This window comes from Pseudorca crassidens, chromosome 1 (assembly GCF_039906515.1).
Source record: "Pseudorca crassidens isolate mPseCra1 chromosome 1, mPseCra1.hap1, whole genome shotgun sequence".
Lineage (NCBI taxonomy): Eukaryota > Metazoa > Chordata > Mammalia > Artiodactyla > Delphinidae > Pseudorca > Pseudorca crassidens.
Window position 1 is genome coordinate 141,428,968 of NC_090296.1, and position 27,243 is coordinate 141,456,210.

Sequence of the window (27,243 nt, forward strand, 5' to 3'; positions counted from 1 at the left end):
CGCAGAGGTGTTATGTATTCGGTGGCAGGTGGAATAGTCAAAGGGACAGAGATTTCATTGAGGGGCACAGGGAGATGGCTGCATGAACAATTACAGAAAATGGGCTTAAGCTAAAAGATATTAGGCGTTTGTTGAATTGTAATATTAGTAATCATGAAAAATGTCATAATAAAAAGTTAACAAAGAGCTCATAGGAGAAGAAAACTTTCAAACTTTGCTTCCTCCAGCATTGCCCGTTAACGTGACAGTGTTTTAAAGCAGTGGTCCCCAACCTTTTTGGCGCCAGGGACCAGTTTCGTGGAAGACAGTTTTTCAATGGGCTGGGGGCGTGGGGATGGTTTTGGGATGATTCAAGCACATTACATTTATTGTGCACTTTATTTCTATTATTATTACATTGTAATATATAATGAAATAATTATACAGCTCACCACAATGCTGACAGGAGGTGGAGCTCAGGCTGTAATGCAAGCGATAGGGAGCTGTTTTAATACAGATGAAGCTTCGCTGGCTTGCCCTGCCACTCACCTCCTGCTGTGTGGCCCAGTTCCTAACATGCCACAGACCGGTAGCGGTCCATGGCCCTGGGGTTGGGGACCCCTGTTTTAAAGGACAATGTACGTGGGCAAAAGATGGTTTTTCTTTCTTTTTTTTTTTTTTACTTTTTTCTTTTGTATCTAATTGTGTTTGATGGCTTCTACAGACAAAACTGCTTCTAAGCCTCCTTCCCTTATCTGATTTATAGAATCTAGATTTTTTTTTTTTCAAGATTTGGCAAGAAGAGCTACGGCCTGTTTGTAACTTTTGTGATATCACAGAATGATGGCCAGTACTTTTCTGGAGAAGGGTCTCTATCTCTCCCCCATCTCCCCCACATCTTGTAGCCATAATAAAATGTGAAACAAATAGCTTTGATGGCAAGAACAAAACAAACAAAACAAAACAAAACCCCTCAATTCAGCAGACAGTGTTTCCCAAAGCATATTCTACAACACTCCATGATCCTGAGATCTTTAGAGAAAAAGGGTTGAAGAGTCACATAAATTCTTGAAACACTGTTTGCTAGTTTTTCTTCTAAGAGTTCAAAATGTGTATTGGCATGTTAAAGAATCTGAACAATTCTGCAGCCATGAAAATGTTTTCATTTTCTTTAATTCACCATATTCAAGGTGCCTTGGCTGTGAATCTCCACCCCTCTATACCCCAGCACTTAATAACATCCTGAAGATTACATTCTGGGAAATGCTTCAGGAAAGGGTATTGATTTCCTAGTTTGGGGGCCTGGTATCTTGATAGTAATTGTGAGGCAGAGTCTACTCAGTTCAGATTTCAATAATTAATATTGGGAGCAACTTTCACCCAGAAATGTATGAAAGTGATTAAAATAATTTGTTTACTATCACAGAGTATCATCTAAATCCAGGGTGATCTTGCCTCTCTATGAGGGTGCTGGAATTTCCTTTTACCAGCGTGGCTGAGACGGGCCGATATTCTGATGGGATCATTTTCATTCTTGTCCTGTGCCTTCTCTCCTGGGATGCCAGATGGACACATCTTCCATCAGTGCTTTAATTACACTGATTTAATATTTATTTTCTTTCTAATATATGAATTTCTTTCATGAGCTTCTTTTAGGAGGATGTTTTTCTATTCCTTAATGGTTTTATTTTTCCTGTTTTTAAAACCATTTTTACTTAAGTCTAATTTCATTCAATTATTGTCAGAAAATGTGGCTTGTATAATATCTGCTTTTTAAAAAACTTTCAGTGAATATTCTTTATAGTCCTGCATATGATTAATTTTTGTTATAGTTCCCTGAATGTTTGAGAAAAAAATAAAGGATGCTCTCTGTAAAGACAGCTTGACATATATCTATAAAAAACAATATTGTTCAGATACTCTATATCATTTTTTTTTGCAATTGATTTATTCAAGACTGAGGTACTGTTTTAAAGCCTCCCACTCTTAGTACAATTATTTCCCTTTGCCATTTTTGGGCTGTACATTTCAGTTCTGTGTTATTTGATTCTTAAGAGTTATGAGTTTTTTATGTTCATTGTGAATTGTGCCCTTTATCGAAATAAGATTTTTAAATCCCATTTAATGCACGTGGTCTTGAATATGACTTTGTCATATATCACTATTGCCAGGCCTGCTTTAATTTATGTTTACTTAACCATTTAGTTTCAATATTTCTCTTTAAAATATTTTAGTGGAGGCAAACAGAACAAGAAGATAATTTAGGAGTGTTTTTCATACACATCATGGGTCTTTTTTTAATTCTCTTTGAAAGTTCCTTTTATATACAATAGGCAGTGGGATTTTGAAAAAACTAATCTGAAAGTTTTTGTCATTTAATAAGGCTGTTTAACCTATTTATACTCAAGACAATTTTTGGTGTTACTTGTGTCATTTTGGATTTGTGCTATTTTCCATGCTTCACTGCTTTTCTTTCTTTTTTTCTCTCCCCCTTCCCCCATCCCTCCCTTCTTTCCTTCCTACCTTCCTTCCTTCTTTCCTTCCTTCCCTTTCTCTCTTTCTTTCTTTCTCTTTTATGCAACATGGAGTGACCATATTTTCTTTGATTTTTTTTCTACAATGTTTATAATTCTACTAGTGTTTCCCTTTTAGTTCTTAAAAAAAAATTTGAACCTACATTTCCTCATAAAAAATAACAGCTAAAATTGAGTGTTTCCTGTATGACAGGCACTTCTCATACACAATAAACCGCTAAATTATAGCAATCATAGAATGACATAGGTAATGCCATTTTATACACATTTTAAAGATGAGAAAACTGAGTTACAAAGAGGTTAAGTACAGAATTCACACGACTCTTCTAGAATCCGCAACCAAACTTGGAACCCAGGCAGCCTGACTCAAGAGCCTGCCGTCCTAGTCATCTTGCTATTCTGCCTTTCCATTTTCCAGAATTAAATAATACTGTGTTCATGTAAGTTGAAAAGTTGGTATTTTGTTTTACTTTATTCCTTACTTACACATTTCTTTTTACTTTCGTTTTAGAACCAGATGATGAGATTAACATTTGATAATATGTGTTTTCTCCCTAAAAAATTATTTTTTATGTTTGTATTATGTAGTGACTGTGTTCTCCAATGGTCATTTGGACAAAACTTGTTTAACTGAACTGTCCTTTGATATCATTCTTTAGTTTGATTTGGGGCAGCTGAAATTTGTCTTCAAGTTATTATTGTCAGTTAAGATAAGGATGATATGTTTTCTGAGCTCTTGCCTAACTGAGCATATATGAGCAGAAACTCATGAGCAAAACCTTGGCTGGTTATAGGTTTACTCGATTATAGTCCTCTGTACTTTCAAACTCTAAGCAGGGCCTTTGTGTTTGTGTGTATACCATTAGTTAGCCTCCTTGTCTCCTCAGGGGTGTGAGACTACCACCTAATCTCTAGTGCTGGTGCATCACAACAATGCATGGCATTCATTAGCACTTGACAGACAATCAGAAGACTGAAATACAAAGGTTTGGTCAGATAAATGGGCCTTAGCTGAATCTCATCTTGAACCTGGGGTAGCCATGATCCTTCTAATTCCTTTTCTTAGTATTGTGTCAAATGCGGGCTCCAAGAAATACCACCAGAACAACCTGTTTCTAACACAGACCTAAGTGTATTGCGTACCTTGGTGTGTTACATAGAATAATGCCCACCACCCACCCCAAGATGTTCATATTCTAATCCCTGGAACCTGTGAGGATGTTACTTTATGTGGCACAAAGGACTTTGCAGATGTGATTAAGTTAAGCCTCTTGAGATGGGGAGATTATGTTGAACTATTAGACTGGGTCCAATGTAATCACAAGGGTCCTTAGCCATGAACGAGTGAGACAAAAGAGTCAGAGTCAGAGAAGGAGATTTGACCACGGAAGCCAGGGTAGGAGTGATGCGATTGCTGGCTTTGAATGTGGAGAAAGACACCATGGGATAAGGAAAGCAGCTGACCTCCAGAAGCTGGAAAAGGCAAGGAAATGAATTACCTTATAGAGCCTCCAGAAGGAGCACAGTCATGCCAAGACCTTGAGTTTTGCACAGTAAAACCCATTTTGGACTTTTGACCTCTGGAACTGTAATACAATAAACTCGTGTTGTCTTCATCTACCAAATTTGTGGTAATTTGTTAGAGAAGTGATAGGAAACTAATATATTTGATAAAGGAGAATGTGAAAGAATCTTGATAGTGTCTCAAAGGGGGAAGGGCAAAGCTGGAGTATTTATTAAGACTTTAAAGTTTTGTTAAGTTCAGGTATTTTAATGAAGGGGCTTGATTAGCATTGGGTAAAGATCATGATATAATGGGTAAAGATTGGTGGACAGTAAGGCAAGAAACTTGAGGAGAGGGGTTCAAAGGGTCTTGGATCAAGTCATTGATACCTTCTATTGAAGAGTTGATGAGATGTTCCTGAAAAATAATAAATTTATGAAAAATTTATTTGTAATTTCTATTTTCCTGGGCAAGAGTTTCCTAGGACATTAAACTTGTGTTGATGCAGACAGGGAATAATAAATTCATATTAATCTAGGAAACAGGCTTTGTGGAGGCAGATGATTTGGGATCTCAGTTGCAAGGAGGATATGATTCAGGGTCAAATTTTCAGGTATCCCTGAAGCTATAGGAAAGGCCACAGAATCATCTGGTAATCTTTTCTTTCCTTGGAACTTTTTCGTTTTCCTTGTAAGTCAAATGTTTCCATAGAGTACAAGTAGATTTTAGTCTATTCCTCCCCAGATGCTAAGATTTTTACTTAACTTAGGAAATTCTTTCTCTTATTTCCCAGTGTATTGGTTTTCTATTGCTGCGGTAACAAATTATCACAAATTTGGTAGCTTAAACAATTAAAAAAATTAACTTACAGCTCTTTTGGTGAGAAGTTCAACATGGATAAAAATCACTGGGCAAAAATCAAGGTATTGGGGCTGTGTTCCTTCTGGAGGATGGTGGAGGAGAATCTATTTCCTTGGCTTTTCCAGCTTTTAGAGGACACCGCATTCCTCAACTTTTTGCCCCTTTACCCCGCAGCATGGCAGGCTGAGTCCTTTGCATGTGGTTCTGGTCCTTTGTGGCTGGGGAATGTTCTCTGCTTTCAAGTACTTTTGATTAGATTGGCCCCAACTGGTTAATGCAGGATAATCCGGCCACCTCAAATAGACCTCAGTCTTAAACATATCTGTGAAGTCCCTTTTGCCATGTAAGGTAACATATTGACAGGGTCTGAAGATTAGGGCATGGACATCTTTGGGGGAGCCATTATTCTGCCTAGCACCTCTGTAGTAAGTCTTTTTCACACATAAGCACTTCCTCTACCTTTTGAAGGCATTACTCCATGTTTCATAAGATATATTATGAATCTTTTATAAATATTTTCATAGGAGTCATGTTTGTTTCATTTGTCTAGCAGACATGTTATTTGTTAAATAACAAGGTGGGCAGTTTTTCCTCGGCCCTCTTAATACCTATTTGAATGTGTTAATACCTATTTGATCTTTAGCTGGAAGGACGATTGTGTGCACTGACGTTCTTGTGTTGGAGAAGGACCGCTTCCCTTTCACTGGTTACTGAAGTCACCGTGTCCCTGTTGTTAGGGTATGCAGTGTGGTTGGGAGGCAGTCTCTTAACATCTTTATGACTAATTCCACTGTTTGGGTTATTGAAAGTATCTTCAGAGGTCTTAAAGATTGTTGACCAAGAACCCTATTTTCAATGGTTACCCCATTTAGGTATCTTTCTGCATTTTAAATGAGTGTTTAAATGGGAAGGTAGGGTAGGGCCAATCAGTTGCTACCAGTTAGTGGTTCTCTTCGCTTAGCATTCTCCCTGGATCAGTTGCTTTCTATTTTCCTTCAATATGCTCCTAACTCTCCTTATATTGCTTGATTCTAAAGTAATCTGCACTGCTGAAGCTCTGTCTCATGTTCCCGAGTGTCCTGCATGTACTCTGTCTTCATGGTTACAGCATTCTTTACATGCAACTGTCATGGAAAGGATGTTGTCTTCCCCTGCTCTTTTGCTTTCAGTGCAACTTGAAAACAGATATTCTAGTGTGCAGACACAGGCAGGCATGATGCTTCCTGTTCAGCCTCGCTGAACTTCTTCCGGGGAATAGGAAGAGCACCCCTTTTAAATCACTTAATGCCCACGGTCAGGCAGATTAGGTTAACAAAAATACTTCTAGGGGCTTCCCTGGTGGCGCAGTGGTTGAGAGTCCGCCTGCTGATGCAGGGGACATGGGTTCGTGCCCCGGTCCGGGAAGATCCCACATGCCGCGGAGTGGCTAGGCCCGTGAGCCATGGCCGCTGAGCCTGCGCGTCCGGAGCCTGTGCTCCGCAACAGGAGGGGCTGCAACACTGAGAGGCCCACGTGCCGCAAAAAAAACCCCAAAAACTACTTCTAAACTATAAGGAGTTAGATGAATATAAGCTTTGTTGCTGCTTTCACCTATTGTTATTATCAAAAAATTTTAATATACACTTCTGTTTCATCTCTGCTCCAGACTCACCTTGACGTTCTGGAAAAAAGCGTGAACCCCAAGCAGGTCTACTTCCGTCAGGAGGTTCTCTGCCAGACGCTAGGAGGGAATTCATGTCCATTGGTGACCATCACTGCCATGCCCGAGTCTAACAGCGCTGGCCACCTGGAGCAGCTCCGTGAGTAAATGGCAGACCCTCTTCTTTGAAGATTTGGTGGTGAGGGTGGGGGTCTTCGGAGTCTTGGAAGCACTCTGTCCCTTGGAGATCAGAAGCTCCATAAAGTGCTGGGGACTGGTCTACCTTTATAGAAACCCAACTCTTCTTGATATGACAATAGGGTAAATATTCATGTTGCTCTGTTATCAAAGGGAGAAAACAATAAATTGCAAATTGTCAGAAAGATGAAATGACTTGTTGGAATTGAGAGCAGTTTACAAGTGACGGTCACTTCTGCTAAAACAGAACCAGGACTGGAAAATGAATCACATTTTGTGACTTCTAATCCAGGGACTTTTCTCACCATGCTTACTCTCGTTATACTACACTCACGGTCAGTCAAGGTTAGGAAAGGAAGGCAGTTGAGGGTTGGAGCACTGGCTGAAGAATTCCCTTGATGACTTGGGTTACAGTTTGGATCAGAAGAGCTGACAGTGTGGAGGAGGCTCTAGCCAAGAACTGTAAAACCAACCCAAAACACACAGGCATACACACACACACACACACACACAGACACACTCTCACAGACACATGAATGCCCATTTAATATTAGAGTCCTGAGCACAAATGTGATTTGCTTGTAACCAACCAGCTTTTTCTTTTTTTTAAATATCTTTATTGGGGTAAAATTGCTTTACAATGTTGTGTTAGTTTCTGCTGTATAACAAAGTGAATCAGCTATATGTATACATATATCACCATATACCTTCCCACTTGCATCTCACCGCACCCTCCCTATCCCACCCCTCTAGGTGGTCCCAAAGCACAGAGCTGATCATCCTGTGCTATGCAGCTGGTTCCCACTAGCTATCTATTTTACATTTCGTAGTATATATATGACAATGCTACTCTCTCACTTCGTCCCAGCTTACCCTTCCCCCTCCCCGTGTCCTCAAATCCATTCTCTACGTCTGTGTCTTTATTCCTGTCCTGCCCCTAGGTTCATCAGAACCATGGTTTTTTTTCTTTTTTTTTTTTTTTTTGATTCCAGATATATGTATTAGCATACGGTACTTGTTTTTCTCTTTCTGGCTTACTTCACTCTGTATGACAGACTCGCAGTCCATCCACCTCACTACAAATAGTGCAATTTTGTTTCCTTTTATGGATGAGTAATATTCCATTGTATATATGTACCACATCTTCTTTATCCATTCATATGTTGATGGACACTTAGGTTGCTTCCATGTCCTGGCTGTTGTAAATAGTGCTGCAATGAACATTGTGGTACATGTCTCTTTTTGAATTATGGTATTCTTGGTATATACCCAGTAGTGGGATTGCTGGATCATATGGTAGTTCTATTTTTAGTTTTTTACGGAACCTCCATACTGTTCTCCACAGTGGCTGTATCAATTTATATTCCTACCAACAGTGCAACAGGGTTCCCTTTTCTCCACACCCTCTCCAGTATTTATTGTTTGTAGATTTTTTGATGATGACCATTCTGACCTGTGTGAGGTGATACCTCATGGTAGTTTTGATTGGCATTTCTCTAATGATTAGTGATGTTGAGCATCCTTTCATGTTTTTGTTGACAATCTATATATCTTCTTTGGAGAAATGTCTATTTAGATCTTCTGCCCACTTTTGGATTGGCTTGTTTGTTTTTTGGTATTGAGCTGCATGAGCTACATATTTTGGAGATTAATCCTTTGTCAGTTGCTTCGTTTGCAAATATTTTCTCCCATTCTGAGGGTTGTCTTTTCGTCTAGTTTATGGTTTCCTTTGCTGTGCAAAAACTTTTAAGTTTCATTAGGTCCCATTTGTTTATTTTTGTCTTTATTTAAATTTCTCTAGGAGGCAGGTCAAAAAGAATCTTGCTGTGATTTATGTCACACAGTGTTCTACCTATGGAATCCTCTAAGAGTTCTACAGTGTCTGGCCTTACATTTAGGTCTTTAATCCATTTTGACTTTATTTTTGTATCCATGTTAGGGAGTGTTCTAATTTCATTCTTTTACAGTTTTCCCAACACCAGTTATTGAAGAGGCTGTCTTTTGTCCATTGTATATTCTTGCCTCCTTTATCAAAGATAAGGTGACCATATGTGTGTAGGTTTATCTCTGGGATTTCTATCCTGTTCCATTGATCTATATTTCTGTTTTTGTGCCAGTACCATACTGTCTTGATACCTGTAGCTTTGTAGTATAGTCTGAAGTCAGGAAGCCTGATTCCACCAGCTCCGTTTTTCTTTCTCAAGATTGCTTTGGCTATTCGGAGTTTTTTGTGTTTCCATACAAATTGTGAAATTTTTTGTTCTTGTTCTCTGAAAAATGCCATTGCTAATTTGATAGGGATTGCATTGAATCTGTAGATTGCTTTGTGTAGTATAGGCTTTTTCACAATGTTGATTCTTCCAATCCAAGAACATGGTATATCTGTCCATCTGTTTGTATCATCTTTAATTTCTTTCATCGGTGTCTTATAGTTTTCTGCATACAGGTCTTTTGTCTCCTTAGGTAGGTTTATTCCTAGATATTTTATTCTTTTTGTTGCAGTGGTAAATGGGAGTGTTTCCTTAATTTCTCTGTCAGATTTTTCATCATTAGTGTATAGGGATGAGAGAGATTTCTGTGCAGTTATTTTGTATCCTGCTACTTTACCAAATTCATTGATTAGCTCTAGTAGTTTTCTGGTAACATCTTTAGGATTCTCTATGTATAGTATCATGTCATCTGCAAACAGTGACAATTTTACTTCTTCTTTTATGATTTGGATTCCTTTTTTTTTTTCTTCTCTGATTGCCGTGGCTAAAACTTCCAAAACTAGTTGAATAATAGAGGTGAGAATGGGCAACCTTGTCTTCTTCCTGATTTTAGAGGAAATGGTTTCAGTTTTTCACAATTGAGGACAATGTTGGCTGTGGGATTGTCATATATGGCCTGTATTATGTTGAGGTAGGTTCCCTCTATGCCTACTTTCTGGAGAGCTTTTATCATAAATAGGTGTTGATTTTTGTCAAAAGCTTTTTCTGCATCTATTGAGATGATCCCATGGTTGTTACCCTTTAGTGTATTAATATGGTGTATCACATTGATTGATTTGCATATTGAAGAATCCTTGCATTCCTGGGATAAACCCCACTTGATCATGGTGTATGATCCTTTCAATGTGCTGTTGGATTCTATTTGCTAGTATTTTGTTGAGGATATTTACATCTATATTCATCAGTGATATTGGCCTGCAGTTTTCTTTTTAGCGACATCTTTGTCCCGTTTTGGTGTCAGGGTGATGGTGGCCTCATAGATGAGTTTGGGGTGTTCCTCCCTCTGCTATATTTTGGAAGAGTTTGAGAAGGATAGGTGTTAACTCTTTTCTCAGTGTTTGATAGAATTTGCCTGTGAAGCCTCTGGACCTGTTCTTTTTTTTGTTGGAAAATTTTTAATCCCAGTTTCCATTTCACTGCTTGTGATTGATCTATTTATATTTTCTGTTTCTTCCTGGTTCAGTTGGAAGGTTGTACTTTTCTAAGAATTTGTCCATTTCTTCCAGGTTGTCCATTTTATTGGCATATAGTTGCTTGTAGTAATCTCTCATGATCCTTTGTATTTCTGCAGTGTCAGTTGTTCTCCTTTTTCATTTCTAATTCTGTTGATTTGAGTCTTCTCCCTTTTTTTCTTGATGAGTCTGGCTAATGGTTTATCAATTTTGTTTATATTCTCAAAGAACCAGCTTTGAGATTTATGGAACTTTGCTGTTGTTTCCTTCATTTCTTTCTCATTTATTTCTGATCTGATCTTTATGATTTCTTTCCTTTTGCTAACTTTGGGGTTGTTTTGTTCTTTCTCTAATTGCTTTAGGTGTAAGGTTAGATTATTTATTTCAGATTTTTCTTGTTTCCTGAGGTAGGATTATATTGCTATACACTTCCCTCTTAGAACTGCTTTTGCTGCATCCCATAGGTTTTGGGTTGTCATGTTTTCATTGTCGTTTGTTTCTTGGTATTTTTTGATTTCCTCTTTGATTTCTTCAGTAATCTCTTGGTTAATAAGTAGCATACTGTTTAGCCTCCATGTGTCTGTATTTTTTACAGATGTTTTCCTGGAATTGATATCTAGTCTCATGGTGTTGTGTTTGGAAAAGATATTTGCTGTGATTTCAGTTTTCTTAAATTTACCGGCGCTTGATTTGTGACCCAAGATATGATGTATCCTGGAGAATGTTCCATGAGCACTTGAGAAGAATGTGTATTCTGTTGTTTTTGAATGGAATGTCCTATAAATGTCAATTAAGTCCATCGTGTTTAATGTATCATTTAAAGCTTGTTTTTTCTTATTTATTTTCATTTTGGATGATCTGTCCATTGGTGAAAGTGGGGTGTTAAAGTCCCTTACTATGATTGTGTTACTGTCAGTGTCCCCTTTTATGGCTGTTAGCATTTGCCTTATGTGTTGAGGTGCTCTCATGTTGGGTGCATAAATTTTTACAATTGTTAAATCTTCGTCTTGGATTGATCCCTTGATCGTTTTGTAGTGTCCTTCTTTGTCTCTTTTAATAGTCTTTATTTTAAACTCTCTTTTGTCTGATATGAGAATTGCTACTCCAGGTTTTTTTTGATTTCCATTTTCATGGAATATCTTTTTCCATCCCCTCACCTTCAGTCTGTATGTGTCCCTAGCTCTGAAGTGGGTCTCTTGTAGGCAGCATATATATGGGTCTTGTTTTTGTATCAGCCAGTCTGTGTCTTTTGATTGGAGCATTTAATCCTTTTACATTTAAGGTAATTATCGATATGTATGTTAGTATTATGATTTTCTTAATTGTTTTGGGTTTGTTTTTGTAGGTCTCTTCCTTCTCTTGTGTTTCCTGCCTAGAGAAGTTCCTTTAGTATTTGTTGTAAACCTGGTTTGGTGGTGCTGAATTCTCCTAACTTTTGCTTGTCTGTAAAGGTTTTAATTTGTCTGTTGAATCTGAATGACATCCTTGCTGGGTAGGATAATCTTGGTTGTAGGTTTTTCCCTTTCATCACTTTAAATATGTCCTGTCACTCCCTTCTGGTTTGCAGAGTTTCTGCTGAAGGATCAGCTGTTAACCTTATGGGGATTCTCTTGTATGTTATTTGTTGCTGTTCCCTTGCTGCTTTTAATATTTTTTCTTTGTATTTAATTTTTGATAGCTTGATTAATATGTGTCTTGGCATGTTTCTCCTTGGATTTATCCTGTATGGGACTCTCTGCGCTTCTTGGACTTGGTTGACTATTTCCTTTCCCGTGGTAGGGAAGTTTTCAACTATAATCTCTTCAAATATTTTCTCAGACTCTTTCTTTTTGTGTTCTTTTTCTGGGACCCCTAAAATTTGAATGTTGGTATGTTTAATGTTGTCCCAGAGGTCTCTGAGACTGTCGTCAATTCTTTTCATTCTTTTTTCTTTATTGTGCTCTGCAGTGGCTATTTCCACTATTTTATCTTGCACGTCACATATCCGTTCTTCTTCCTTAGTTATTCTGCTATTAATTCCTTCTAGAGAATTTTTTATTTCATTTATTGTGTTGTTCATCATTTTTTATTTGCTCTTTAGTTCTTCTAGGTCCTTGTTAAACATTTCTTGTATTTTCCGCATTCTGTTTCCAAGATTTTGTATGCTTTTTACTATCATTACTCTGAATTCTTTTTCAGGTAGGCTGCCTATTTCCTCTTCATTTGTTTGTTCTGGTGGGTTTTTCCCTTGGTCCTTCATTTGCTGCATATTTCCTTGTCTTGTCATTTTGTTTAATTTACTGTGTTTGTGGTCTCCTTTTTGCAGGCTGCAGGGTCTTAGTTTCCGTTGTTTTCTGTGTCTGACCCCAGTGGGTGAGGTTGGTTCAGTGGCTTGTGTAGGCTTCCTGGTGGAGGGGACTGATGCCTGTGTTCTGGTTGGTGGGGCTGGATCTTGTTTTTCTGGTGGGCAGGGCCACATCTTGTGATGTGTTTTGGGGTGTCTGTGAACTTAGTATGATTTTAGGCTGCATCTTTGCTAATGGCTGGGCTTGTGTTCCTGTCTTGCTAGTTGAGTGTCATGGGGTGTCCAGCACTGTAATTTGCTGGCATTTGGGTGGAGCTGGGTCTTAGCATTGAGATGGAGATCTCTGGGAGAGCTTTCGTGGATTGATATTTCATGGGGCTGGGATGTCTCTGGTAGTCCAATGTACTGTACTCCGCTCTCCCACCTTAGAGGCTCAGGCCTGACATGAAACCGGAGCACCAAGACCCTGTCAGCCGCACGGCTCGGAAGGAAAGGGAGAAAAAAAGAAAAAAAAATTATTAAAATAAAAAAAATAATAAAAATTTAAAAAAGGAGAGAGCAGCCAAACCAATAAACAGATCCACCAATGATAACAAGCGCTGAAAACTATAGTAAGATAAACATAAAAACCAGGAACAAATCAGTCATAGACAGCAGACCCCAAGTCTGCAGTTGTTCCCAAAGTCTGCTGCCTCAAGTTTGGGATGATTTGTTGTCCATTCAGGTCTTCCACAGATGCAGGGTATATCGAGTTGATGGTGGGGATTTAATCCGCTGCTTCTAAGGCTGCACAGAGAAATTTCCCTTTCTCTTCTTTGTTCACACAGCTCCTGGAGTTCAGCTTTGGTTTTGGCCCAACCTCTGCATGTAGGTCACCCTCAGGCATCTATTCCCACCCATACAGGATGGGATTAAAACAGCGGCTGACTAGGGAGCTCTGGCTCACTCATGCCCAGGTGAAGGAGGGGTATGATATTTATAATGGTTCTGTGGGGCGAGCCTGCGGCAACAGAGGCCAGCGTGGCATTGGAGCAGCCTGAGGCACAGTGTGTGTTCTCCTGTGGAAGTTGTCCCTTGATCATGGGACCTTGGCAGTGGTGGGCTGCACAGGCTCCTGGCATGGGGGTGGGGGTGTGAGGATAGTGACCTGTGCTTGCACACAGGATTCTTGGTGGCTGCAGCAGCAGTGTTAGCATTTCATGCCCGTCTCTGGGGTCTGAGCTGATAGCCATGGCTTGTGCCCACCTCTGGATCTCATTTAGGTGGTGCTCTGCCTTCTGTGGGCAGACAGGGTGGGAATCCCCTGTCCTTGTGCACCCCGTTACAATGGTCTCTTGCGTCTTAGGCAGTTCCAGGCTTTTTCCTGGACTCCCTCCTGGCTAGCTGTGGCGCACTAGCCCCCTTCAGGCTGTGTTCACCCAGCCAACCCCAGTCCTCTCCCTGGGATCTGACCTCCGAAGACTGAGCCTCAGCTCCCAGCCCCCACCCACCCCAGTGGGTGAGCAGACAAGCCTCTCGGACTGGTGAGTGCTGGTCGGCACCAGTCTGTGTGGGAATCTCTTCACTTTGCTCTCTGAACCCCTGTTGCTGTGCTCTCTTCCATGGCTCCGAAGCTTCCCCCCACTGCCACCCTGTCTCCGCCTGTGAAGGGGCTTCCTAGTGTGTGGAAACTTTTCCTCCTTCTAGCTCTCTCCCAGAGGTGTAGGTCCCGTCCCTATTCTTTTGTCTCTGTTTTTTGTTTTGCCCTACCGAGGTACATGAGGATTTTCTTGCCTTTTGTGAAGTCTGAGGTCTTCTGCCAGCGTTCAGTAGGTATTCTGTAGGAGCTGTTCCACGTGTAGATGTATTTCTGATGTATTTGTGGGGAGGATGATGATCTCCGCATCTTACTCCGCCATGTTGAAGGTCCCCCTGCTAGCCACCTTTTAAAGTTGGCTCCTGATATAGTGTTCGACCAAGCAGAATGAGGAATAGATTTCATTAAGGAAAAGTTTTGGAGATGAAAGAAAAGACTGGGGAATAAAGATCTAGCTAATTTATCCAGATGCAGCCTTGCCTGATGAAGTGCTAACTGCATTAGGTGAATCTTTGGTGGATAGGAAATGTACTTTCTCACAGTTCATCAGCATATGACAATGAATGCTTAACTGTCTGGCTAATCAACAACCGATTATCCCATCTGAATTAATAAGACCTTAAAATGCTTTAATGAATGATATTGGATTTTCTAAAAATTCTCTTATGTGTTTTATGCTTTTGAGAGCAACTTCTGTAACACTTGCCAAGTCCTTCTCTTGCAAATGAGAAGTTCTTGGAAGTTAGAGACAGTAATCCTTCCAGGGTAACCTTCATAGAACAATAATTTATTTAAGAAAGTAGATCTATGTATGTCTTCATTGTTCAGGCTCAGTTTCTGAATAGGAGCTGAGTGGTACCCAATGTGTAATTATGACATGGAGCTGTTTTTGCATTTTTATTTATGCTGACAATGGTGCTTTTGTTGATATTATAACCACAGAGATCATTCTTACTATAAGGAGAGGACTTGAAACATAGTAAAAGCCCCTAAGTAATTTGGCACTCCAAAATAGTTCAGTTAAAAAAAAGAAAAGATATCTCTTAGCACACCTTCATATGAATCAGAGGAGGCTGGTTTCTGCTTATGGTCTAAGATCGGTAATAATAAATGTATACTCTTGATTCTGGTGTGGTGATTCTGGGTGGTGGTGGTGAGATGGCTAGAAGCAGGACCTCGGTTCTTGTCATCTTTGAAGAAATAATTCAGTAAAGAGACCAAGATTGTGAAACAGATAAAGCATTTATTAGAAGCAAACCACATGGGCAAACTCGCGGAGTGAGTTGCTCCCAATAAAGGTGACTTAGATTGCTTATATGGGAGCAGTCTTCTGGTTGTCTCTGGCCAACCATCTTGCTTGTGCCCATATTTGCCCTGACTCAGGGTCCTTCCTGGTGGCATACACATCTCTCAGCCAAGATGGATTCCAGCATGAAGGTTTCTGGGGGGTTTGACAGGAGATGTTGTGGACTGGTGTTTCTTTCTCCCTTTGACCCCTTCGCTAGACTGAGGACCTTCTCTGTGCATGTGCAGGCTGGGAAATCCCCTTGACCACAAGAATGAAAAAAATGTGGTCGATTTGTCTTTCACCCAATCAAGACCTGATGCTCCTGCTAGTATCTTATCTCGAAGTTTCAACCGGTGACTGGTTGCAGCTGCTCAGCCTGGGCCCCACCTATCTTCTACCTCCCTCTCATGCATCATTACAGTGTTCTGTCTTAAATGTGTACCAACATGTCAGCAGTTGTTCATCTCAAGATGGGCAGGCATGGAGAGGACCCAGATAGTGGTGAAATGAATGCTGTTCATTTTCTTTTTGGCATAATTGACTTGCAAGTGACAATCGTTGAGCTGAATCCTGAGGAGAAAAGACTAATGAGGGATGTCATTATAGGTGTGTCAGCTGTACAGTTGCACAGGTCCCATGCTTAGAAGGGCCTTGAACTTCGTTTAATGTTCTTCTGTCACCAACTTGAAAAATCTTAAAAGTTTTGAAGGAGGGGCTTTGCATTTTCATTTTGCAATGGGCCCTCACATCGAGTAGCCGGTCCTGGGACTAATCTAAGGTCATGTAGCTAAAAAGTGAAAAGGCTAGTGCCCTTCCCATGCTACTGTCCTTTACTTCTAAGTATATACGAAGAGTTCCAACCTATTTTGCACGTACTCTGAAAGTCTTATGTGTTATCGGTTATGTAGCTGATTGGTATCTTTCATAATGGGGCTGAATTCGGGACTCTCCATTTTTACAAATGAGGTAAGTGGGACTCAGGGAGGTTAAATACCACAGTCAGTGGTGGTGCCTGATATCTGATTTTCTTTTTCTGATTCCTGGGTCCATACACACAAGAAATGTGCTCATGCAGTCATCAGAACAGGTATTCAGCATCACTATGCAGGCTCCTCTGTGATCCAGAACTTCCTCTCCTCCCTGTTCTATGTCCTCACACTATTGCAAGCTAGCTTAGTTGTTAAAGCAACTCACACTAAATTGACCACAAATGAAGGTATTACCCACTTCTTGCTCACAGTGAATTTTATTTTCCTCTCCTAACCCAAAGGAGGCATTTTCATGGTGGATGTTTCAGACACTGTGGCAGGAAGGAAAGAGGGAGGGAAGATTCAGAACCTCCAGACCCCTCAGATCCCAGCACAGAGCTGCGATTGCATGTCTTGGCCCTCAGTGCTGGGAACATAGTCCCAGACGGGCTGCAGAATCAAAAATCTGTTTAGCAGGTTTCAGTACATACCTGAACCCAGGCCATTGCTGTGTTTCTTAAAAATAAATAAATAAATGAATAAAAATTAAAAAAAACACACAATATGAATATCACCTACCCTCCAAAATGCAATTAAACATGCCTATAAATCAGAAATAAACCACTTAACTTTCCTCGAACCGCAAAATATGACGCATTGTTTTAGGACAAGAAAATAGCAAATGAGCCAGCAGCTCAAGACTCTCCTGCCTCCAAGCTTCCCTGCAGCTGAACTTCAATTGTCTTACCCACTTCCTCCCTCCCAGGGACCAGGCCAGCTTCAGTTTGCAGTTGTATTTAGCTGTGATTTGGCTAGTTTCCGACTCAGTGGCTGCCACTCACCTCTCATAAGGAGGTTTTGTTCACTGAAAGACTTTCTTTCCACTGTGCAGGATTATCGCTTCAGTTTTATTTTAGAACCCCAGGAGATAAGAGCATGGCTACGGGGCCCTGGGAGAAAGCCCCTGCTGGAGACTGATTCCCCAGTGGTCTGGCCTAAAGTCTGACCAGGGGATTGTTCAGAACAGTTTATTGATTACTTTTAGTCCTTCCTAGGGTCTGGGCTCCAGAGAGTCTCCTGGAAGGATTCATTTGGTTTGATTTATTCTTCAAAAGCATTTGTAAAAAAAGATATTTTCCTGGAAACATTTAGCCTTACCTTCTTGATAAATATATTTCCGGTTCAGTAGTACCCAGATTTGCCTGGCGTATGCTTTATTGGTCTCCCGGGAATTGAGGGCAGGTGCCTTCTCACAATGGTCCTAAGAGAGAAGGCACACTTTACACTTGTAGATCTGAGCCCTCAGAGCCAAAATGCTGGCAGGTCACCAAGAGCAGAGTCACTTTCTGCCCTTTTCAGTGGGACAGTGAAAAGGGAATTTCTCTGAGAGATTGTCATTGATGCCATAATGGAAGAAACATGATAAAAGGGAGCTGTTACCAAAGGATAAATGGCTCATCCTAGCATCAGAGACTCTCAGTGGATGAGGCATTAAGGAATTAGAAAGTCCAGGCCCTTCTTAACCAGTAGGATTCCAGAGGTCAAAGGAACCCTGTTGAAGTTTGCAGAGCAGAGAGTAAGTGAGGAGTGAATAGAATCCAGGAAGATGGGTTACAGGCTCCAACAGGTTGGAATAGAAGGCAACGGATGAGCAGGTCTGGGGGTAGGTTTGGTAGGCAAGATCCATCCAGGATGTGGATTCTAGTGCTTTGTGAGACTGCTCTCCATTGGTTAATGGTGTTCTGGCATCATTGCACTTAGCCTAGTTAAATCCTTTCACACGTCGTATGTCAAGAGGTACTTTGATTAGCAGAGCCTTTGAATATGCAACTTCCAAGTAAAGAATTGAGAAGTCGTATTTTCTTTAGTTTGTGTACTCTTCAGGAACGGTGTATATGTGTGTGTGTGTGTGTGTATGCACGTGTGTGCTTTTTGGATTTGAACTGAGAAAAGTTACTGAATTTACGCAGAACTAGCGAACAATTCAGAAGGAAGAAAAAGCCTTGGGGTGGGGAGCATTGTTTCCTTAAACCCTAGTGGAGGTGGATGAAAAACCTAGAAGGGAGAGTAGTTCTACCTTTACCAAGGCTCAGCCATTCTCCAGCTCAGGCCTGCTTCCTGCTTTTGGCACAAGTGCTGCCTTTGCTGTCATGGGTCTCCATGTACTTGTCATTATCTCCATTTTGCAGATGGCCAAGGTAAGCTTCACTAAGGGTAAATAACCAGCCTGAGGCCCCATGGTAAGTGGTTACTCAAGGAGGAGATCCCAGGTCTTCACCCCGCAGTTCCAGAATGTCCCCCCTCCTTAGGGTCTGCTATCACTGGGAAATTCCCCAGAAATGCACACAGTCAAACACACAGCTTATTAAAGACCGTCATCATTTTGTTCCATTTTCTATTTCCTCCACATTTCCCCCATCACCTCACTTTTTTTTTTTTTTTAAATCTTTTTTACATTTTTGTTTGTTTTTTTGGCCATGCTCTGCGGCATGCAGGATCCTAGTTCCCCGAACAGGGATCGAACCTGCGCCCCCTGCAGTGGAAGCATGGAGTCTTAAACCCTGGACCACCAGGGAGGTCCTTCACATTTTCAGTAACCATTTCAGTCCAGGGAAAGTTGAGTTCCTTTTTAGTTTGGGGAACTACAGCTCTGTGATGGATGCTTCATTTTTTTCTCAGGAGCATTTTTTGCTCATTCTTTTCCCCTTTGGATATCTATCCATCCAGACCCTATAGCAGTATTGTCTTGACCATCCTCAAGAACGACCTAAAGGGGAACTAATTTGTGGGAATTTTCCGACGGCAAATGTCATTCTCTTATTAGAAACTCTCATTCTCCAGGTGAAGAGTGGCTGACTGACTCACTGGCTGGTGAGAAGCCAAGAAACAACAAAGGTGGATGGAAGGGGGCTGGGTCTGCTATTTTTGCCCTCAGAGACACCTCCACCCTGCATTTATTGTAACCTGAAAGAGCAGAGTGTAACCTTCCTATGTGTCAGGAGGTGAGGTAATCTCATGGCACTGCCTCAGCTTCCTGTGGCTCACATACTGTTCTTTCTAGGGGGCCTGAGGTGGAGGAAGCAGGAGGCTGCGTTTGCAGTTGTGAAAGAATACCTTTCTCTTGTTCTTTTTCTTAAAAATATTCTTACGAAAGCAGTGTTCTATTCAGCTTGACATTATGCTAAAAGCTTTTCCTTGGAAGACAATAGCTGTTCTCAGAAAAAAAGATTTACACGGAGTCCCAAGGGTGTAATGAGCTACCCCACGGCATCTGCCTTGGGTTGGGAGTTGTCACTTGTAAGTGGTTTTAAATTAAAACGGAATGGAAAAATACACAGTTACAGAATTCCCCTTTTGGCTTCTTTTCAAATCATTTTCCATCCTTTCTGGCCTTTGTCTCTTTCTGAGACACCTGATCAGGTATGAAGAACAGAACTTTCCCGTGGCGAGAGGGTGAAGGGACAGTAGTGATCCAAGGAAGACAGAAACCCAAAGTGGAAACCTCTCACTCCTGGGAATTCCTGTTTCTTTTATGCCCCCTACCCCCAGAGGCACGTGGAGCCAAGTATTATTAAGGGATCATTGAATTCTAGAGCTTAAACATCTGTAAAGACTATGGAGTCCAGATACCTCAATTGCTAGTGAGGGATTGAAGGTCAGGAGCATGAACTGACCTGTCTCGGTCACCTTGCTGATTGATGGCAGATGGGGTTCTAGACCTCAGACCTCTCGTCTCCTGGTTAAATCATGCGCTTTTCTTTTTTTGTAAAGCACTGCTTCTGAGAAATGTTAGAACTAAAAAAAAAAAAAAGAACTACAAGAGTATGAAAAGACCTCTCTATGGAAATTTTTAATGAAATGATTTAGAATTAGAAAAACTGAATTGTACCCTTTTCTTGTTTTGAGATTTCCATCTCTTCAGGGAACCAGGGCTAGGAACCATGGTAGATATTAGGAATACAGAGATGACTAGTATGTGATCCTAATCATTGAGACACCCGTGATTGGCATTGTGTGTGTGTATGTATTTGTGCATGACAGTCATGTTAACAGATCATTATGGTACAGCAAGTTATACCAGAACAAAGTTCAGTGGAAGCACAGAAAAGAGAGCATTTGTCTTCATGGTAGAATCAAAGGGGTAACCACGAGGGGAAGCTGTATAAATCCCATGTGCACAATGATCCTATATTGACACATCTTTGCTTTCAAAGAAAACTCAGTGGAGAATCCCAAAACCATTTTAAGAACTATTTGAATCTTTCTTCAGAAAACATGAAAGGGGGAGTATGTAAAACCCATTCAAACCATGGTAAATTCATCTTTCCTCCTCCATCTTACTATTATCAGTCTGCACACACAAATAGTGGTTCACAGTAATCCCACCTTTTTTCAGTACAGACCCTCAAAGCTATGACATTTAGACCAGTTGAGTACCTCCTTTTTACTTCCCATTTTGGCCCAGTCACTCCAAGAAAAGGAAGGTTAAGAATTCTTTCTCCTTCCAAGGCTGGTTGGAGGCGGGGGATGGGAAAAACTGTAAAACCTTACAGTTGAATAGTTTTGCTTATACCCAATCATGTAGTCTACTCTTACAAAGTTTTTACGTAATATATCATTTTGTCCTTATAGTTCCCTTGTGAGTTGAGGAAGAGTGTAGTTACGACGCCCATTTTATAATGATGAAACTGAGGTTCAGTGCCAATGCCATATGATCTTCTTCTTGAAGTCAGACTGCTACTTGCAGAGAAGTGGAGGAGTATCTTTTCAAGTAGGAAAATAGCTTTTGCAGAGACAGGGAGACCTGGAAATGATGCTGTGGACATCTCAGGGTGCCAGGACTACAGGATGGTAGATTGATTATAGGGTCAGACCATAAGGTGGGAAAGGTAATTTGGGCTGAGTGGTAAAGAACCTTATTTTTCATGTTACTTTCTCCCGAAGGCAGTGATGAGCGAACAGGATGTTATTAAAAGCAGAGAAACGACAAGATCAGATTTGTTTTGGAGGAAGATTTTATGGCAGCAATGTGGGGGAAGTCTGGAGTGAGAACATGGTGACATGTTGCCCAGCACAGAGGAGTTCTTAAGTGCTTAGACCCTAGATTCAGACTCACAGGGGTTCTAATCTTGACTCTGCCATTTAGCAGCTTCATGACCTTGGAACAGATGCTTCAATACTCCACGCCCCATTTATAAATTGCAGATAACAATAGTACCTTCTTCATGTGGCAATCGGAAGCTTGTAGAGGACTTAGAACAGTGCCTGGCACATAGCTGATTCACTTTGTTATACAGCAGAAACTAACACAACACTGTAAAGTAATTATACTCCAATAAAGCTGTTAAAAAAAAAAAAGAAATGATAACAACTGTTAGTCCTCTATCTGGACGATGAGGTTCCCAAGGAAGGTAAGTCTGTGGAAATGGGAGGGAAGGGTCTAAATATAGGTGACATGTCTAAGTTACAAGTGAGAGGTCTTGGCGATTGATTGGGAGTACGGATAAAGGGGAAGGGGTTGAAGTATTTCTCCTTTGGGTGATGGGTGCACCGTTTAATGCCAACAGAAGAATATATGAGAGAGTAAGACTGTGGTGGACGGATACTGAGTTCAGTTTCGGGAATGTTCATTTCCAGAGGCCTGCAAAATATATAAGAACTCAGGCTAAACATAATTATAAAGCCAATATTCTATAAAATATAATCTATTTCAGAGGGAAATAAAACAAAGTTTGCATTACCTGAATAATTTTCTCAATTAACAAGGATACTAAAAATTGACTATATGTGGTTACTGTAGCAGAAACATATATTTCATCAGAATCAGTGCCAAACATTCTGTCCTATAAATATGTTCATGAGATATAACAATTTATATCTTTTTAAGGGAATTAACTGTTTACAGAGTGTTTACATGTGATTAACTGTTCCACACAACAACTCTGAGGTAAAGAAAAAAAAAGAATTACAATTTATGGTGTCCAATTTTCGATGATAAAATTGAGGCCCTAAAAATTCCTATGGTTAGTAAGAGTAAAGCTCAGATTTATCCCCAAACTCTCTGAATCTTAAGCCTCTTAATCCTAAGCCCCAAATTCTATGACCTCTTTCCGCTGTGTAGTAATGAGAGAAAATCCTCTATCTTCGAGATGCAATTCCCTATATGTAAAAATATTTTTTTATGCTACAAGTAATATGTTCTAGGCTTCTCCAATGTGTGAGTACACATGTGGTCATGTTAATATTAATAACCCTTGTAATTTTAGTAAAATCTAAATCTTATGCCTCTGCAAGACCCTGCATGCCCCTCTTGTTTTGTATCTTACCCCTTTACCACTTTGTACCCTCAGCCACACTAATCTTTCTGTTCCTTGAACATAGCAACTTAATTATATCCCTTGGGCCTCTGCATCTGCTGTTCCCTCGAGTGGAATACTTTTCTTCCATAACTTGGCATGGTTGATTTCTTCTTGTCGTATGTTATCCTGGCTCAGATTGAGGAAGCCTTCCCGGGTCACCATATGTAATGTTCCCTCACTCAGAACCTCATTATCACATACCTTGTTCTATTTTCTTCATAGCCCCTATTACTGGGCTCCATGAGGGCACAGATTATATGCTGTATTTTTCCACTCTTGTATCTCTGGGAACTAACAGTTCCTGCACAAAACTGGTGCACACTCAATATTTATTGAGCAAATAAATGAAAATTTTGCATCTATTCTTCTACTCACAATTCAGGGCCTTTAAACCTCTCCTGAAAAGTTACTTCTTTCCTAGGTATTTCTTGGGGTACCCACGGGTAGCCTCAGTTGTACTCATAAAGTAGCCATTGGTTACAGTCACCCTTATGGGCGCGTGCATTCTTCCTTGATGCTTAGGCTTCTTTTGGTGGTTGTCTGCTGTCCTTGCAGCTACTAAAAGGACTCTTGCTACTGCCATTGCTGGGCTTTCAGAGAGTTGCTGGATTTCATGTAAAGATGGGGGCGGTGGGGGCTTCCCTGGTGGCACAGTGGTTGAGAGTCCGCCTGCCGATGCAGGGGACACGGGTTCGTGTCCCGGTCTGGGAGGATCCCACATGCCGCGGAGCGGCTGGGCCCGTGAGCCATGGCCGCTGAGCCTGCACGTCCAGAGCCTGTGCTCCACAACAGGAGAGGCCACAACAGTGAGAGGCCCGTGTACCACAAAAAAAAAAAAAAAAAAAAGATGGGGTGGTGGGTGGATTAGCATTCTCCAAAACTCTGTACCACACCTCAGTGTTGCTTGGCACCAAAGCTCCCTAAGTTTTCTATGAAAGAAACTCCTTCTTCACAGCCTGGGCAGGGACCAGATGACAACCCATGTCTCCATTATTCAGATGTTTTTCTCTCTCAGAGTCCCTGCAACTAAGACATGAAAACCTAACCCAAACTCCTCGCTTGTCTTCTAGCCTCAGATGCAAAGGCTTCTCTACCTACCAACACATGTTCTCAAGTGTGGGTCACCACCACTGCCAGTTCCAAAAATACTCAAACTCAGATTACCAGGCTGCGCTAACCAGATTGTACTCTGATTCATATATTTCATGGAAGCCTCACAATATGACCATGAATTTTTTATTAAAATTACCTATCGTTTTAATATAACAGGACAATACATTTTCTTGTTTATGGATACTTAACGTGTATAGAAAAAGTATAAAACCGTGCTGAAAAAAGATAACACCAGATGCAAAATAGTGATTCCATCTGAAGATGGAGGAGCAGAAAGGGAAATGGGTTTTAAATCTTTTGGGGAGTTTGTATTTCTTAAAGAAAAAGAGTTCTAGGGAAAATATAACCAAAAGTTAACAGCTTTTAAATCTGGATGGGTAGGTACCTGAGTCTGTCCTATTATTTTTTGAGTGTCTCCAACTATATTCGTAATTCATGTTTAAAATTTAAACTAAAATTTAATTAAAAATTAAAATTAATTAAAAAAATTTAAATGTTAACATATCATCCTTATTTAAAAATTGATATGTTAGAGTAAAACATGAAATTAACCATGTATTTCTCATATTACTATTCCTTAAGCAATTGCTGTTAACAGTTTCATGTTTTTCTCCAGTGCACAAACACACACACATACACACATGCACATACACACTCACATAAACACATGAACTCATGCATGCTGAGTCTTGAAATTTAGACGAAATGAACTTAAATTAGCCTTCCTGACAATTCTGTCCCATGGAAGTCCAAATCTCTTCCCCATGAATTCTGAGAATTGACAACCTTGCATTACCAAGTTACACTCCCACAAAAAGTATAGGAGATTATTTTCCTCCAGGGACCAACCAACAATAGGTTTACTAGTCTTCTACATCTTCCTACCTGTTAGTTGAAAAAATTAATCTCCCTCTCTCAAAACACCATTTCAATTTGTTATTTCAATTTGAGTTTCTTTGAGCATAACTCAAATGGTCCATATTTTTAAATGTCATTTATGTATCTTCCTTTTAAATTGCTTAATTTTAAAAATCATTTGTCTATTATTTTATTAGATGCTTTGTCTTCTTCTAAATGATTTATTAAGGGCTCTTTATATATTAGAAATATTCTTCTTTGTTAATCATTAATTGATTTATTTAGCGTTTATTAAGTATTGATCATTGTTCTAAGCCTAGGACATTGAGTGGCTGATGTTTTTTCCTAGCCTGTTGCTTCTTTTTAAATTTGTTAACTTTTTTTGCTTAACTTTCATAGAGTCTAGTATAATAATCTTTTCCTTTATACTTGTGAAATTAATGTGTTAGGGAAAAATTCCCATTTTAAAGATGATGGAAGTAAGGCCCAGTGAGTTAAAGTGACTTGTGCCTGGTTGCATAGCTATTAAATATGGAGCCAGAAATTGGAATCCAGGTCTTTTATAATAAGACAAAGTGCTTTATTTTAAATGCAATACTTATAAAAGAATTCATATAACATAAATTAAAGAAAATAAATATTAAAGAAAGATAACATAACATAAATTAAAGAAAATAAAGGTTAAAGAAAGATTAAAGAAAATAAAATGGACACCAGGTATATAATACCCAATTTAAGAAATACAGCATTATCCATATTTTAGACCCTGTAACCCTTATTCCTGTGACTCCCCACTATTTCTGCCTTAAAGTAACTACCATCCTGGATTGTGTGCTAAATTGTCTCTTGCTTTTCTTTATATTTAAAAATCACATTTATATATCCCTAAACAACCTACTGCTGAGTTTGCCTATTTGGAGCTTTAGGTAAATGGAAGCATACTGTATATGTATGTATACAGCATATATATGTGTGTGTGTGTGTGTGTGTGTGTGTGTGTATATATATATATATATAGTATTGTGATTGGTTTATTTTGTTAAAAACTTTGAGACTGAACCACATGACATGTAGGAGTTGAGATCTAAGTCATTCATTTTCGTGACTGTATAATACTCCCATGTATCAACTTAGGTCAATCTATCCATTTTACTGTTGATGGCTAATTAGAATATTTCTATTCTGTTATTCTGTTTGTCGCTATTACAAACGAAATAGGGTATACTTACGTTAAGTTGGTAATGCCAGTGTTTTCTAGGATGGTCGTTCCAATTTACACTCCCACCAGCAGTCTTTGAAGGTGCCTATAATATCACTTGGTATTGTCCGACTTTAATTTTTGCCAGTCTATCATGTGAAATAGTATCACACTATGATTTAATAAGCATTTCCCTCATGGCTAGTGATGTTAAGTGTCTTTTTATATAGCTAGGGGTCATTTGGATTTTCTTACCTATTTTATCTGAATTTTTTTGAAATGACACTTTTCCTACTGGGTAGTTTCATTTATAAATTCAGTATAGAATATATGTGTATATGTCTAATCTACTGCTTGATCTTTCCCTGTGGTCTTTTGTAGAGATTATTGATACTTGTATGGTCATTTTTTTAGGATTAGGTTTATTGAGGTATACTTCAAGACAGAAAACAGACTCTTTTTTAGTGTAGAGTTTGATGAATTTTGAAAAAATGTGTATAGTCATGTAACCACCGTTATCATAAAGATACACAATATTTTCTTCACCTCAAAATTTTCTTTTTTACTCATTTGTAATCAGTCATTCTACTCTCCTATCCCAAGCCCCTGACAACTACTGATCTGATGCCTGTCCCTATAATTTTGCCTTTTCCTGAAAGTCATATAAATGGAATCATACAGTATGTGGTCTTTCATTCTTATCCTCTTTCACTTAGTGTAATGCTTATGAGACTCATTCACATTATTGGCATGAATCAGTAGTTCATTCCTTTTTAGTACTGAGGATTATTTTGTTGAATGGATGTACCAAAGTTTGTTTATCCATTCACCATTGGCAGGCATGGAGATTGTTTCCAGTTTGGTAATTGTGAATAAAGCTAACTATTAATGCTCACATAGTTGTCTTTTGTGGACATATATTTTCTTTTATATTGGGTAAATAAAGTAAGTGTATGTCTAATTTTCTAAGAAACTGACCGATTATTTTACAAGGTGGTGGTTCTATTTTGCATTCTTACCAGCAGTGTCTCACAGTCCCAGTGGCTCAACATCCTTTCTGGTACTTCGTATTTTAATTATTTAAGTTTGCCATTCTAGTAGGTATGAAGTAGTATTTCATTTTAGTTTACTTTGTATTTCCCTATTGATTAATGATATCGAAGTGTTTTTTTCAAATTTTTGCCCATTTTCTCATATGATTTTTTTGTATTACTACTGAGTTATGAGACTTTATTTGTTGTGGATACAGATTCTTCATCAGATATGTGTTTTGCAAATATTTTCTCTTAGTCTCTTGACTTGCTTTTCATTTTCTTAATGGTGTCTTCTAAAGAGTGGAAATTTAAAAATTTGATGGCATTCAAAAATTTTTTTTTAATTAATGTAGCGTTACTGCTCTGTGTATCCTAGATAAACATTTACTCAACCCAGTGGTTCTTGGC

The 27,243-nt window shown here is 39.5% G+C and overlaps 1 protein-coding gene across 2 annotated transcripts in view; it reads left to right on the forward strand.

Annotated features, from left to right (window-relative positions):
- The window catches only part of AGBL1 (AGBL carboxypeptidase 1), a 783,161-nt gene that overhangs the window by 208,308 nt on the left and 547,610 nt on the right, over positions 1 to 27,243 (forward strand). For both annotated transcript variants that reach the window (XM_067696096.1, XM_067696105.1), the window contains exon 17: positions 6,524 to 6,677. In XM_067696096.1, coding sequence (XP_067552197.1) covers positions 6,524 to 6,677 — 154 coding nt within the window. The remainder of the gene's footprint in view (positions 1 to 6,523; positions 6,678 to 27,243) is intronic.